At 45.0% G+C, this 17,121-nt stretch overlaps 1 protein-coding gene across 3 annotated transcripts in view; it reads left to right on the top strand.

Annotated features, from left to right (window-relative positions):
- USP49 (ubiquitin specific peptidase 49) overlaps positions 1-17,121 on the top strand; it is a 120,280-nt gene that overhangs the window by 38,383 nt on the left and 64,776 nt on the right. For all 3 annotated transcript variants that reach the window (XM_075335786.1, XM_075335787.1, XM_075335788.1), the window contains one exon: positions 370-1,723. In XM_075335786.1, coding sequence (XP_075191901.1) covers positions 398-1,723 — 1,326 coding nt within the window. In that variant the 5' untranslated portion in view covers positions 370-397. The remainder of the gene's footprint in view (positions 1-369; positions 1,724-17,121) is intronic.

Genomic DNA, 17,121 nt, shown 5'->3' with positions numbered 1-17,121 from the left:
AGTGTCAAAGCAAAATGATCACAATATGGGTAAAATGGCGATTGCATTGACATTTCCTAATTTTTCCATAAATACAATAAGTATTTCTTGTGCACCTTTTCACTTAGCAGAAAGTAGCAAGATAGATTCACCCAGCTTGTCCTTAAGCCTTGGGAATTCATTTATCAATGCATCAGAATCTGTGAAATGTGAACCATCCAAAAAGCTCGGTACTTTCTATTGAAAAATCTGCATTGTACTTGCTAAAATAAAGCAAATCTTTCCACTCTAAACATTTTGACTATATGATTTGTTTTTTGTATTTTTTTGTTTTGTATTGGCTGTTTTTGAATAACTTTTTTTTTTTTTTTTTTCTTTCTATTTTTTAAGAGTGCCCTGTGGGATCTTCTTGTGAGACATGGATCGATGTAAACACGTCGGACGTCTACGCTTGGCGCAAGACCACTCCATACTAAATCCTCAGAAATGGCGCTGTGTAGACTGCAATACAAGAGAATCAGTGTGGGCATGTCTTAAGTGTTCACATGTGGCTTGTGGCCGTTATATTGAAGAACATGCATTGCGCCACTTTCAGGAAAGCAGCCACCCCTTGGTTATGGAGGTGCACGAACTTTATGTCTTCTGCTATTTGTGCCAGGACTATGTGTTAAATGATAACCCAGAGGGAGACTTAAAGCTACTGAGAAGTGCACTTTCTGCTGTACGGAGTCAAAAGCAGGAAATTTCAAGTCGAAGAAGCTTGAGATCACAAACTACAGCAAGTGACGTGTCTGGATGCCATAGGTCGTTACAAGGACAGCCATTGATGCTTACAGCATTACGTCATAGACGCCAAACTTTGTTGACAAAGGCACTACGACTTTGGTTTGAAAAATCTTCTAGGGGACAACAGATATTAGAAGAAAGAAAACGGCAAGCAAAACTTGAAAAGAAAAAAGAAGAGGCTAGGTTAAGGAGGCAGGAAGTAAAACGGCGTCTTTTAGAAGAACTTGCAAACACTCCACCTAGGAAAAGTGCCCGTCTGCTGTCACATACGCACAGGGATAGCCTTATTCCTCGCAAATTCAGGGACATGACTACCAGCAGTTCTGCTTCAAGGAAGGAAGCCCAAAGACGGTTTAACGAGCTGTATTCTATCAAGCCTACTGTGACTCCTGGAGTAACAGGGCTTCGCAACCTTGGAAACACCTGCTATATGAACTCTATACTGCAAGTGCTCAGCCACTTGCAGAAGTTCAGGGAATGCTTCCTCACCCTGGACCCCAGTGAGAAAGAAGAACTGTTGGCAAATAAAAGCATCAATGGCAAGCACCGTACGGGTAACATTGCTCCAGGGTACCCAACTGGGGGCCATGGGCTAAATGGTGGGGGGTCCTCAATCAAAAAAAGCCTGGAGCTAATTCAAGCCAAGGAACCCAGCACCAAACAATTGTCCCTTTGCCATGAACTGCACACTCTCTTCCGTGTAATGTGGTCCGGGAAGTGGGCGCTGGTTTCGCCCTTTGCCATGTTGCATTCTGTGTGGAGTCTCATACCAGCTTTCAGGGGATATGACCAACAAGATGCCCAGGAGTTCCTATGTGAGCTGCTGGACAAAGTGCAACAGGAACTGGAGTCCGAAGGTAGCAAGCACAGGATACTAATCCCCATCTCCCAGAGGAAGCTCACCAAACAGGTGCTGAAAGTAGTAAACACAATATTCCACGGACAACTCCTCAGTCAGGTGAGACCACTCAGCACACCATTTGCCAAATCTTTCAATTGTTTTTTCCAGCTGTTCACATCTCTGCTTTAGTTGGTGTATTTTTGTTTGTTTCATTCCATTAAAGGAGAAGAAAAACGGAAATTTTAATTTGAACAGAATGTCAACATGATCGATGGGCATCATTAACTTTAAAGAGGTTTTCAATTCTCAAGAAATTTGTGTCACCAAATGCAATTTGTCAAAAAAGAAAAAAAACTGCTTTACTCACTGTCCCAGGGTCTGTTGTCTGTACCGCTGACATCACATTGACAGCACTGCAGCCAATCCGAGAGCTCAGCGGCTTGTGACAACTGTTCAGGCACAGCCACTGAGTGCAGTGTTTGGAGTTCTGTCAGCGTGACGCTGCAGACAATAACGCACACTTCAGTGGTGGAGTGAATGATAGGTGCTGGGGCAAGCTAGTAACAGCCTATGAGTGTAGTAGGTGGGCAGCAGAAGGTATTGCTAGACACCTATACAAAGTGGTGTTATTTCTGGCTGTTGCTGCAACCTCCAGCAGGAATGTAAGGCCTCAGAACTCAGAGCCTAAGACTATGTTCACACACTGCGTTTTTTTTACCTGCGTTTTTGGTCTGTTTTTGCTGCAGAAATTTCTTGATAAATTCTTGTAACCTTTCTGCAGACATTCCCCAGCAAAACCTATGGGAAAAAAAATTAGCTGTGCGCACACTGCGTTTTTTTCTTAAGAAAATTCTTTCAGTAGATTTTCTTAAGAAAAAGAATGAGCATGTCACTTCTTTTCTGCAGCTAACTGCGTTATTTCACTCCATTGACTGTAATATAATCATGAAATAGCGCAGGAATAACGCAGGTAGCAAGTGATGTGCGTTGTTCCTGTGTTATTCCTGCGTTATACCTGCGTTATTCCCACGTTATTTCGCGTTTTCGGGACATAGTGTACTTCCCTGCACTGCGTTTTGCAGGGAAGTGATGTCACTAGGACAGGAAGAGGAAGAAGAGAAAAAAAAAAAGCGTGTGCTCCGCTGTATTTTTACCTTCCAGCCGGGTAAACACACAGCGGCGGCCCGGTATTCTCAGGCTGGGGAGAGCAAGGGACAGGGTTAATGCCCCCTCCCCCTCCCGCAGCCGAGAATATCAGCCGCAGCTGCCTCGGGACTGTCGCATCCATTATTCGACAGTCCCGGCGTGTTACCGGCTCTTCCAGATGCCGTGATGCGGGGGCAATCCAGGTAATATGGAGTTAACGGCAACTAATTGCTGCCGCTAAGTCCAAGATTAGTGATGGCAGCGTCTGACACGCCGTCACTAATCTGAAAGTGAAAGTAAAGAAACACTCACACACCGAAAAATCCTTTATTTTGAATAAAAGACAAAAAGCCCCTCTTTCTCCAGTGTATTAACCCCTCCCAAACACAGCTCCGACGAAATCCACAGCGTTGTCCCGCGGCGCTTCCAGCCCTGCTCCAGCCGCGTGTGACAGTTTTCCACGGGTCAGTGAGTGCGGCTCCCTGAGCGAGGTGCAGAGGTGACTCCAGGACATTTCTCACGGCCGCTGATGTGAACACATTACTGGCCGCGAGAAGTGCAGTGTGTGGGGGGAAACATCATAAATAAAGCTGGAATATCTATCTATCTATCTATCTATCTATCTATCCCTCTATCTATATTATCTATCTATTATCTATCTTACTATATTATCTATCTTATCTATCTATCTAATCTATCTATCCCCCTAAATATCTATCCATTATCTAGCTATCTATTATCTATCTATACCCCTAAATATCTATTATCTATCTATATCCCTCTAACTATCTATCATATATCTATCTCTGTATTATCTATTTTTTTTTTTCTTTTTTCATTTTCAATGTGCTTTATTGCTGTAAAGGCATTAAAAAACACAGGGACCAACATGAAAAAAAACGCACCGAAAACGCATCAAAAACGCACCTGCGTTATTGGTGCATTTTTTAACGCAGGTGCGCTAATCCTTCACTCTCAAGAAATTTCTTAAGAAAAATAATTTTTCTAGTGTGAACATAGCCTAATCCTGTCACGGTGCCTCTGATTGCTCCAGCAATCCACCGGTTGGTAGGCAAATGTAAAAGGAATACGGTAGTAGAGGAGGGTAAGTAGGGGGTCACCGAGGCGGATTCCGTAGTCCAGTGTGTAGTGGCCAAGCTCCCTGGTCTGGTTTGGCTTTCAAGTGGTTCCTGGCATGTGCAGATACCGAGATCATATGGCATGAGGTAGTAGCCATGGTGAGTGCAGTCCCACAAGAAACACAGACACTGTAGGTTTCATGAACAAATAGAGGGAACTTTTTTTGTTCCACATAAACTGTAATGTTGACAATGCACGCTGTAAGCCGGTCCATATAACTGTCTCCACAGTATTCCTTATCTGCAGGATTAACTCTTCCTCATCCAAGATCTAAGAGTATCTTAGCATCAGGCATCTACAACTGCCTTGGCTTTGAGCAGTTTGTGGGCTTTCTTTATCTTGCTATATTCGGGGTCTACCTTGATTTAAAATAAATGGCAGCATAGATTTTTCCTTTCCACAGAGAATTTCATTCTCCTTACCAGACAGTCACTCGAGGATGTAAGTGACTGAAAGCAGTCACACCAGTTCCAGTGTTCATACACCTCTCCCACCAGACTCAGTCCTCACCTCCTGAGTCCTCAGCCACAGACATCTTTCTTTTTTTCTGTCAGAAAAAGACCTGGAAATGTCCGCACTGCTGCGTCACTTTCTTTGCCATATAAAGCAAAAGTAGTTTTTAGAAAGGCCAGCAGAGGTCAGTGTAGATGCTACAACTCTCAGAGCAAGGCTTCAGAAGGCACAGATAATGTCCAACATTATAGAAAAACACATGGCCCATCAGGGGACATTCTAGTAGTGTCTACTCTGGGGAACTACACTGAGTCTAGAGAAAACTAAGTACAGGGCGCTGTCTAGTCTGGAAAGACTAATGTAAACAAACTGGGTACAGCGAATGAAGTGAAATTCAGGAGCAATGAAAGATGGAGCAAAATAAACAAAATTCATACAGGAAAATTGATTTGGGGGTTGCAGAACCTTTTTAACAACATACTGCACCTGGATGCTCAGCTTTCTGGGAAACTCCTTCAATCAGTGTCATTTTGATGGCAGTAACATGTACCTGCTGCACTCTTTCCTGCAACTGACCCTCTAAGGCTGGAAACACATTTGTGCGTGTAAAATCGGTCCGAGTCTCATGCTAGAAAGTAGCATGAGCTCTGTTCACGTTATGATCAGTGTGCAATGCAACTGCAATGCGATCCTGGGATTTTTCTCATGATTGCAGTCCATGTGCAATGCGTGTTTGATGCGTATGGGATCCGTTTTTACTATGTCATCTGCCATTCAGTTCTGCTACATGGCCGCTGACAACAGACACAGACAGAGCCATGTAGCAGAGCTGAATGGCCGCTGACAGCAGACAGACAGAGCCGCACGATCAGAATGAAGTCGGATGAACTTCACCCGACTTCATTGTCATCCCGCGGCTCTGTCTGTGTGTCGTGGACTGATTTGCGGTCACCGGGGAAGGTCTCACCGGTGACCGCAAATCCCCTGAGTGACAGAAGTGATCTGCGCGATCAGTGGTGCTGTCACTCAGGTTACCCGCGGCCACAGCTGAAGTCCTCCCGCTGAGACCTGTGGCCGCGGGTAACCTGAGTGACGTCATCGCTGATAGCGCGACTCACTTCAGTCGCTGCGGGGAGCTCACAGAGAGCGGTCATGGTCTGTGACCGCTCTCTGTCAGCTTCTGATGTAGCAGAGCTGAAAGCATCATGGGACCTCTGTGGATTACGTCGGACATGGAAGGGTATTTGGGGACTTGAATAAAGTGGTGAAAGAGGGTGGGGGTTTTTTTGTTATTCATTTCAAATAAAGGATTTTTTGGTGTATGTCTTCATTTTCTTTATCTTACAGGTTAATCATGGAAGGTATCTCTGGGAGACGCCTGACATGATTAATTTAGAACTTAGTGGCAGCTATGAGCTGCTGCCATTAACTCCTTATTACCTCGATTGCCACCGCACCAGGACAAATCGGGATGGCCGGGTACAGTCCCGGGACTGTCGCATCTAATGGATTCGGCAATTCCGGGCGGCTGCTGGCTGATATTGTTAGGGTGGGGGGCTCCCCATAACGTGGGGCTCCCCATCCTGAAAATACCAGCCTCTTGTCGTATGGCTTTACCCTGGCTGGTATCAAAATTGGGGTGCCGTTTGTTTTTTTTTTTAAATTATTTAATTTACTGCACGATATAGACCCGCCCACCGGCGGCTATGATTGGTTGCAGTGAGACAAATGTCACTCAACGTGGGGGCGTGTCTGACTGCAACCAATCAAAGGCGCCGGTGGGCGGGGAAAGCAGTGAATACTAGATAGAATAATGAGCGGCCGGGTTTTTCAAAAGAAAAGTCGCCGGAGCAGTGTGAACGCCGTGCAGCGCTGCGCCAGTGATCGGTGAGTATGAGAGAGGGGGGAAGAGGGATAGACCGACAGAGAGATGGACAGACAGAGAAAGAGAGACCTACTGACAGAGAGACCGACATCGACAGACCTCACTCATTTGCAGTGTTTTCTGCAACATGCGATAAATGTATTTATAAAAACGGATGTCACTAGGATGGTGTGTGTGCCGTCCGTGTGACATCCGTTTTTTTTTCCCACGCACCCATTGAGTTTTATTGGAGTGACTCGGGCGTGAAACTCACCAAAACGCAGCATGCTGTGATTTTTTTTTTCTCAGTCCGATTTGGACTGAGAAAAAAATAGCAGACGGGAGCTGTCTCATTGATTAACATGGGTCCGAATGCAATGCGAGAATTTCTCGCATTGCACTCGTGCGAGTTAATCGCAAGTGTGAAGCCGGCCTTAAGCAGATATGAACAAAACCAAACTTTCACTGCCATGGGGTATTGGAAACTTTTCACGTCTTGTACAAGTAAACCTGAAATATGTTTAAAAACGAAAGTAAAATATTTAAAATAATTTTTGTGGCTAAAGTTCTGGCCCAAGCAGAGCTCTAGATATGCAAAGCCACGTAAACACCACAAAGTTTATGTAGTGTAGAAATTTGCACTTCATTTATTTCTATGATAAGCAAAAAGCTCTAACACCATACGAATGTTATTGTGGATATCGATTCTACCGAATCCCCACATACAGCACAAACTCAAAATCATATTATATAAAGAGAGGACATAGAGTTTTTATAGTGCAAACTAGTACAAAAGATTTTATTAAAACATAAGGTGAACATCCATTAAAAGCATATAAAATATATACCAGGACCAAGCCCTATATACAGATCACTTAGGGGTTCAGAGTACAGTGGAACCTTGGATTACGAGCATAATTGGTTCCGGGAGTGTGCTCTTAAACCAAGTTACTCTTATATCAAAGCGAATTTTCCCATAGGAAATAATTGAAACACAGACCATTCGTTCCTCAACCCAAAAATATCTACTGTATTTATAGAGACCACGGGGGAACACTATTCTCCTTAAGGAGACTTTGCAAGCCAGTCTGGCTGCCAGGTAAGGGGACTTATAGCTGCAATGCCCCTAAAATTCCACGGGGGAACACTATTCTCCTTAAGGAGACTTTGCAAGCCAGTCTGGCTGCCAGGTAAGGGGACTTATAGCTGCAATGCCCCTCTGGGAAATATTCAAATTGTCTCTCCAGTAAAGGAGACAAACTCTAGCACAGCGCCACCTATTGGAAGTAGCGATCCTAAAAGTCACAAGTGGATTTTTGACAATCCTTTGCAATATGACTCAGGATATATAAGCCAGATCAGAATCCCAATTTGCAGACACGGTGTTTCGGGGTGCTTGCCCCTCGTCAGTGCAAAGTATGGGGGTGTCTGATCTGGCTCATGAGAAAGCTATGTGGGGACCACGGGGGAACACTATTCTCCTTAAGGAGACTTTGCAAGCCAGTCTGGCTGCCAGGTAAGGGGACTTATAGCTGCAATGCCCCTAAAATTCCACGGGGGAACACTATTCTCCTTAAGGAGACTTTGCAAGCCAGTCTGGCTGCCAGGTAAGGGGACTTATAGCTGCAATGCCCCTCTGGGAAATATTCAAATTGTCTCTCCAGTAAAGGAGACAAACTCTAGCACAGCGCCACCTATTGGAAGTAGCGATCCTAAAAGTCACAAGTGGATTTTTGACAATCCTTTGCAATATGACTCAGGATATATAAGCCAGATCAGAATCCCAATTTGCAGACACGGTGTTTCGGGGTGCTTGCCCCTCGTCAGTGCAAAGTATGGGGGTGTCTGATCTGGCTCATGAGAAAGCTATGTGGGGACCACGGGGGAACACTATTCTCCTTAAGGAGACTTTGCAAGCCAGTCTGGCTGCCAGGTAAGGGGACTTATAGCTGCAATGCCCCTAAAATTCCACGGGGGAACACTATTCTCCTTAAGGAGACTTTGCAAGCCAGTCTGGCTGCCAGGTAAGGGGACTTATAGCTGCAATGCCCCTCTGGGAAATATTCAAATTGTCTCTCCAGTAAAGGAGACAAACTCTAGCACAGCGCCACCTATTGGAAGTAGCGATCCTAAAAGTCACAAGTGGATTTTTGACAATCCTTTGCAATATGACTCAGGATATATAAGCCAGATCAGAATCCCAATTTGCAGACACGGTGTTTCGGGGTGCTTGCCCCTCGTCAGTGCAAAGTATGGGGGTGTCTGATCTGGCTCATGAGAAAGCTATGTGGGGACCACGGGGGAACACTATTCTCCTTAAGGAGACTTTGCAAGCCAGTCTGGCTGCCAGGTAAGGGGACTTATAGCTGCAATGCTCTGGGAAATATTCAAATTGTCTCTCCAGTAAAGGAGACAAACTCTAGCACAGCGCCACCTATTGGAAGTAGCGATCCTAAAAGTCACAAGTGGATTTTTGACAATCCTTTGCAATATGACTCAGGATATATAAGCCAGATCAGAATCCCAATTTGCAATATTTCCCAGAGCGGCATTGCAGCTATAAGTCACCTTACCTGGCAGCCAGACTGGCTTGCAAAGTCTCCTTAAGGAGAATAGTGTTCCCCCGTGGAATTTTAGGGGCATTGCAGCTATAAGTCCCCTTACCTGGCAGCCAGACTGGCTTGCAAAGTCTCCTTAAGGAGAATAGTGTTCCCCCGTGGTCCCCACATAGCTTTCTCATGAGCCAGATCAGACACCCCCATACTTTGCACTGACGAGGGGCAAGCACCCCGAAACACCGTGTCTGCAAATTGGGATTCTGATCTGGCTTATATATCCTGAGTCATATTGCAAAGGATTGTCAAAAATCCACTTGTGACTTTTAGGATCGCTACTTCCAATAGGTGGCGCTGTGCTAGAGTTTGTCTCCTTTACTGGAGAGACAATTTGAATTTTTACTGTATTTATACAAACTTATTATAGTAATACACAATGTGCTGTATTCATATACAATCATTACAGTACACTAATACAAAATACTGAGCAGTACAGTAAAAAAAAAATGTAAAGCAAATTAAACTGCCCTTTAGCTGTTTAAGAGGTACAGTATAAGCAATGTGCTGTACTGGTTAGCAGAAAGAAAGTACAATACTGTATCCATACATGCAAATTGATAGACATGCTATATAGTAATTACTGTACAATGGTAGACTGTACATATGTGTACAAAAAGTTACCTCCAGAGCCGGTCAGAGCACGGTGAAAGGACAGAACCGGAAGTGTGCACGGTGAGGTGCTCTTCTTGCAAAGCATTGCTCTTAAACCAAGTTACAAATTTGTAAAAAGCTTTGTCTTGCAAAACGCTCTCAAACCAAGTTACTCTTAAACCAAGGTTCCACTGTATACATTTACGAAGTTGCAAGGCAATAAATTATTATAAATATATTCCATATTGGACTGTGCCCATAGTGAACACAACCCCTCAGGATCCCATATGCGTTAGTATATATACAAGCTGTATCAGATAATCATATCTACCGACAGTGATAAGATCAAAAAATAGCGGCTGGTCATAGGAATAAACCTCGTAAAAACGCCCGACGTACATTTCGAAGTATTAGGTGTCAATTCTTCATCAGGGGAGAGGCATTCAGAATACCTCCTGGTATATATATTATATGCTTTTAATGGATGTTCACCTTATGTCTTAATAAAATCTTTTGTACTAGTTTGCACTATAAAAAAATCTATGTCCTATTGTTTATTTCTATGTCTAAAAGACAGACTTATGAGCTGGTATACTTTCCTGTCTCCGGTGCTGCTATTAGTTCCAAGTCCTCGGTCAGTGCAGTGAATAGTCATAAGCATAATGAGTGGGACCCAGTAGCAATGGCAGAGACAGGTAAGTATGTTTTCTCAGGTACGTGTCACACAGCTCACTTCAGTGTGTGGTCCGTGTGACATCCATACTGCCAGAGGAAAAACTGACGTATTGCCGTGTGGAACACACGGACATGCGTGTGCGACACATGGTTTAAGTGAAAACACAATGCGTGCTCAGACCCATTGTTTTTAATGGGTCTATGTGCATCCATGTCTACTTGTACATATGAAAACTGATGTCAACACGTACTGGAGACGCTGATGTGTGAAGGATGCCTTAGATGAATTCCTTGAGAGGTCTGATTTTGACAATTGAGTCACTAGTGAGTGGTTTTAACACAGGAACTCTTCAAATGTGATATGGTGTCCACAGCCATTTCCAACCAACATAGTAGTGTTAAGCCCGCTTTACACGCTGCAATGTATCTTACGATGTGTCGGCGGGGTCACGTTGTAAGTGACGCACATCCAGCATCGTAAGGTACATTGCAGTGTGTCACAGGTACCTGTGATTGCGATTGAACGGTAAAACATTCATCCAACGCACATCGTTCGTTTCTCTAGAATTGAACTTCAGATTGTTCATCGTACCCGGGGTAGCACACATCGCAGTGTGTGACACCCCGGGAACGATGAACAGATCTTACCTGCGTCCTGCGGCTCCCAGCCAGCAATGCGGAAGGAAGGAGGTGGGCGGGATGTTTACTGCTCAGCTCCGCCCCTCCGCTTCTATTGGCCGGCTGCCGCGTGACGTCGATGTGACGCCGAACGTCCCTCCCACTCCAGGAAGTGGATGTTCGCCGCCCACATCAAGGTCGAATGGACAGGTAAGTACGTGTGACGGGGGGTTATTCGTTAATGTGACACGTTCAACAAATTGATATCGTATGCTGGATCGTAAGGTGTAAAGCAGGCTTTAGTGTACTCCGGGGGTGGGGGGGGGGGGATTGCACAATATATTATGGCTTCCAATTCGTGTTCTGTTACACTTGTGAAACTGCTAATTTTGGGCTAAAGTAACATTAACATTTTCATTGGGGAAAAAAAAACACTTTTTTTTTTTCCCTTTTCCCCTCATTCCACTGTGTTAATTTCTATGAAGCCCCAGATAGGTTAAAGGGAACCTGTCATCAGAAATTTAGCTCTAAACCTAAAAGTTTCCCCCTCTGCAGCTCGTGGGCTGCATTCTAGCAATGTTCCTGTACTTTTTGTGGCCCCTTTGAAACCAAATTAAATACTTTATAAAGTTGTACCTTTTTGTCTGCAATTCTTGTAAATTATCCATGGGGGCGAGCTCTCTTGCGTCCGTTGCTGTCCCTCCTGCAGATTGACGCCGTCCCCCAATGCTCCATTTCATATCTCAGGACGCCTTCCCATCTTACCACATTTCCTGCTGCAGGGTAAGATGGGAAGGAGGTGACGTCGGGTCATTTGGCCAGCGCTTGCGCAGAACGCTGGAGGCAGAAGAGAAAGGGCGGGCACAAGATTATGGGAGGGCACTTGCGATGCAATCACAGCGCCGCCAATAATCTCGTGCCTGCGACCACGTCACCAGCGGTCCTCGCGTGCACGGGACCTCTGGCGCAGTGGGCGGTGTCCTAAGATATGAAATGGAGCATTGGGGGACAGCGTCAATCTGCAGGAGGGACAGCAACGGACGCAAGAGAGCTAGCCCCCATGGATAATTTACAAGAATGGCAGACAAAAAGTTACAACTTTATAAAGTATTTAATTTGGTTTCAAAGGGGCCACAAAAAGTACAGGAACATTGCTAGAATGCAGCCCAGGAGCTGCAGAGGGGGAATCTTTTCGGTTTAAAGCTCAATTTCTGATGACAGGTTCCCTTTAACAAATTTCTTGGATGAGGTTTGGAATATAATGAGGGGTGTAGATTTTTAACGTGGGCCATTGTTTGAGGGTATTTTGACATAGAACCCCACAGTCACTTCAAAAGGGAAGTGGTCCCCAAAAATATATAATGGGTTTTGTAAATTTTGGTGAAAGAGAAAATTTAAAAATTGCTGTTTAAAAACTTTTTTTTATATCCAATATAACAAAAAGGCATTAAAAAAAAAAAGTATAGACTTATGGTAAATCTTATTTATTAACTATTTTATGTGCATGGGCTCGTGTGGTCAGCCACCGTCGCGTTTTGTCAGAGGTGTGGGACCCTTGTCTCCAGCTGCGGTCGCGTATTATCAGGAGTGTGAGACTGCAGTTGTGTTGACAGGAGTGTGGGGCCCCTGTGGCTAGCCGCAGACGTGTATGGCCTGTGTTGCCAGCTGCAGTTGCTTGTTTGAGGTTTGGGGCCTGTGTCGTCAGCAGCAGTTGCGTAGTATTAGAGGATATATAACTAGGAGATGGTAAATTACCATATATTATTCCTAAGTGTGTATTTTTTTTCTTAAGTGATGAACACCACATCAGAAACCCTGTCTATGGAATAATTTAAAAAAAAAGTGTAGCAGTATCAACCATTCCTGGTATATAATAGGTCTTGTATACAATATAAGTGTATCTGGTAACACAGCACTAAATATAGACTGTGTACAATATCAGTCAGAAGAGAAGTTTCTCATAGCTACAGTGAATATAAATAGTCTACACACCCCTGTTAAAATGCAGTTTTGTTATGTTAAAAAAAACCATACCAGGAAGAGTCATTTCAGAACTTTTTCCACCTTTTAATGTCACGAATAAGGCTACTTTCACACTTGCATTCAGCGGAGTCCGTCACTATGGAGAATAGTGCAGTCCGTTAACGCACTGCGCTATTCTCCATAGACTTGTATGGACAACGCACTGTAACGCAAGTGTCAGCGTTGCATCCGCCGGACGTCGCAGCGTCGTTATTTTGACACTGCGTCTGGCGGAAGAAACGCAGCATGTAACTTTTTTTGAGCAGCGCAATCCGTAGGATTTCACTGCGCATGGTTTTTTTTTTTGTTTTTTTTGGGTTTTTTTTAAATCAAACTTTATTTTGTGTCGCGGTGGCCGAACGTTCAGCTGAGCGCCTGCATGCCCAGCTGCCGGCAAGTGAGAGCGCTCAGCTGAGCGACCGGCAGCCGGCCATTGAGAGCGATCAGCTGATCGTTCACAATAGTCTGCTGCCGGTAAAACTGTAAAGAATAAAAAAAAAAAAAGCTTTGCAATGTTTTGTACGATCCGTAGCATCCGTTGTGCCACTATATGCAACGCATCCGTTGCATGCGTCACACAACGCAATGCTACGGATCCCGTCCAACGCAAGTGTGAAACTAGCCTTACCTGCATAATTCAAATGAGAATCAAAAATCTTTTTAAGTGAGCAAGAAACCTGAAGTATTAAAATCATGCAGTTGCATAAATATCACACCCTTAGGCTGGGATCACACAAGTGCATAAAAAAAATCTGTTCCATTCTCATCCAGAAAAGTGTGGCATGGTTTTCATTTTTTCCTTCTCACTTGTCATCCTTGTGTGTGTCATGCAGTAGCTACCAGAGTTCCACCAGGTACATCGGAACCTCCGGCTAGCCCCTCAAAACACAGGGTACACCGGGAACATAACACAATGGTTGGCTCTAGGGAAAGGGGAGCAAGGTCCCCTCCTAAACTCACCTGAGGCTGATAACTGCACTCCCTAACACCCCTATACGGGATCTTAAACCCCATCGCCGATCATGTGCCTGTCCCTGTCTTTCCCTGGACTCAGCCCTGTTTATTGAGCAGGGCAGAAGGAATTCTGGTCCTGCTCTAGGTTCAAAATACATAGAGAATAAGACAGACAGGTGTAAAATAAACAGTAATCATACGAAGCACGCCAAACGACAGGAGGAAGTATTGAGGGATGGACTAGTGAGGCAAAACCAAAAAGGAACAGGGAAGGGAAAAATGCAATTTTGCTGTCAAACAGCAACGGATCTCTGAATTACTTCCTGTTCCACAGCTCTCAAGGTCTCTCCAGAGGCAAGCTAAGCAGAGGCTATCACCAGCAATTACCTGGGCTGGGGGAGGCATCTTTATAGCAGAGGTAATCATCAACCCAGAACAGCTGACTATAGCTTTCATCCAGAGCTAAGCAGACCAGAGAAATGACTTAACCCTTGTAGCACCAAATAAAGGAGAATCTGCATAGCCAGCTGTATAAATCTGAGCAAATGTGTTTGATCTCCGGACACCCGAAATAGGAGGGGCCACTCTCCATTGTTGGACCCTCGTGAGAGTATGTGTGCTGTCATGGTTTGTTGGTTTTTTTTTTCACTCAGCAGCTATTGATCATTTTCAGGACTATTTACAGTTTTCTATGCTACAGAATTGTAAGGTATCTGAAAAATCGGATGCTATACTGATGGTCCGTGTGGCATCCAATTTCTTTTACTCGCAATGTAGCGATCTGAGTCAAATCACAGTATGCTGCAAATTTTTTTTTTTCTTATGCCGGATACAGCTGAGAAAAAAAATGCAGATCTGTACTGCCTCATTGAATAACATTTGGCCCTAGTATATTATCATGCCAGATACAGCTGAGAAAAAAATGCAGATCTGTACTGCCTCGTTGAATAACATTTGGCCCTAGTATATTATCATGCCAGATACAGCTGAGAAAAAAATGCAGATCTGTACTGCCTCGTTGAATAACATTTGGCCCTAGTGTATTACCGTGTTTTTCCAAAAATAAGACACTGTCTTATTTTTTTTTTTTTGCCCCCCAAAAAAGCACTAGGGCTTATTTTTGGAGGAGGTCTTATTCTTGGAGAAACACGGTTGGGGGTAAGTTTACCTCCCAAAAAAGCAGACACCCCCCCCCCCACTTCCCAGGAGACTCATACTCACCAGACCAGGAAGTCTGCGTGGTTCCCAGGTCCTCCCTGTGATCTCCGGTTGGTGCTGCACGCCGTTCTCCCCTGCTGCTAGCTGACACACACAGCAGATCACACACACAAACACAGCAGATCACACACACACACAAACACAGCAGATCACACACACTCACACAGCAGATCACACACACACACAGCAGATCACACACACACAGCAGATCACACACACACAGCAGATCACACACACACACAGCAGATCACACACACACAGCAGATCACACACACACACAGCAGATCACACACACACAGCAGATCACACACACACACAGCAGATCACACACACACACAGCAGATCACACACACACAGCAGATCACACACACACAGCAGATCACACACACACAGCAGATCACACACACACAGCAGATCACACACACACAGCAGATCACACACACACAGCAGATCACACACACACAGCAGATCACACACACTCACACAGCAGATCACACACACACACACACACAGCAGATCACACACACACAGCAGATCACACACACACAGCAGATCACACACACACAGCAGATCACACACACACAGCAGATCACACACACACAGCAGATCACACACACACAGCAGATCACACACACACAGCAGATCACACACACACACTCACACAGCAGATCACACACACTCACACAGCAGATCACACACACACACACACACACAGCAGATCACACACACACAGCAGATCACACACACACAGCAGATCACACACACACAGCAGATCACACACACACAGCAGATCACACACACACAGCAGATCACACACACACAGCAGATCACACACACACAGCAGATCACACACACACAGCAGATCACACACACACAGCAGATCACACACACACACAGCAGATCACACACACACACAGCAGATCACACACACAGCAGGTCACACACACACACAGCAGATCACACACACACACAGCAGATCACACACACACACAGCAGATCACACACACACAGCAGATGACACACACACAGCAGATGACACACACACAGCAGATGACACACACACAGCAGATGACACACACACAGCAGATCACACACACACAGCAGATGACACACACACAGCAGATGACACACACAGCAGATGACACACACACAGCAGATGACACACACACAGCAGATGACACACACACACAGCAGATGACACACACACACAGCAGATGACACACACACAGCAGATCACACACACAGCAGATCACACACACACAGCAGATCACACACACAGCAGATCACACACACACAGCAGATCACACACACACAGCAGATCACACACACACAGCAGATCACACACACACAGCAGATCACACACACAGCAGATCGCAGATATACACAGCAGATCACAGATATACACAGCAGATCACAGATATACACAGCAGATCATAGATATACACAGCAGATCATAGATATACACAGCAGATCATAGATATACACAGCAGATCATAGATATACACAGATCACACACATCCGATCGCAGGCACACACATCCGATTGCAGAAAAACACAGCCGATCGCTGACACACAGCAGATCACACACACTCACATCACATCCAGCACTTAGGGCCGCAGGGAATGAAGCAAGTTACGTGTCCGGCCGCAGGTCCTGTTCGTTGCACTGCCTCTCAGGATTCTGCCGGCATGAAGAGATCGGTGTCGCTGGATGAGGTGAGTGTGTATGCGATTCAATGTGTTTGCGATCCGATGTTTGTGTGTGTGATTTGATGTTTGCGCGTGATCCGATGTTTGTGTGTGCGATCTGGTGTGTGAGTGAAATCTGATTGTGTGTGTGTGAGCTGATGTGTGCGGGTGTGTGATCACTGCAGGTCCTGCCGCTCAGTGTCGGGTGAGTGTAATTGCCGGGTGCCGCTGTGTATAATGAAGTGTCCTGCAGTATCTGTATCTTTTTTAGCTGCACGGACACTTCATTATTGATCCGGGACTAGGGCTTATTTTCGGGGGAGGGCTTATATTTAAGCCTTTCTCCGAAAATGCTGAAAATCCCTGCTAGGGCTTATTTTTGGGGGAGGTCTTATTTTTGGAAAAACACGGTATCATGCCAGATACAGCTGAGAAAAGAATGCAGATCTGTACTGCCTCGTTGAATAACATTTGGCCCTAGTGTAATATCAATGCGGATACAGCTGAAAAAAAAATGCAGATCTGTACTG

The sequence above is a fragment of the Anomaloglossus baeobatrachus genome, chromosome 2 (genome assembly GCF_048569485.1).
Source record: "Anomaloglossus baeobatrachus isolate aAnoBae1 chromosome 2, aAnoBae1.hap1, whole genome shotgun sequence".
Classification (NCBI taxonomy): Eukaryota; Metazoa; Chordata; class Amphibia; order Anura; family Aromobatidae; genus Anomaloglossus; species Anomaloglossus baeobatrachus.
The sequence above is the reverse complement of the archived record's forward strand: the minus strand, read 5'-3'. Positions and strand labels throughout refer to the sequence as shown.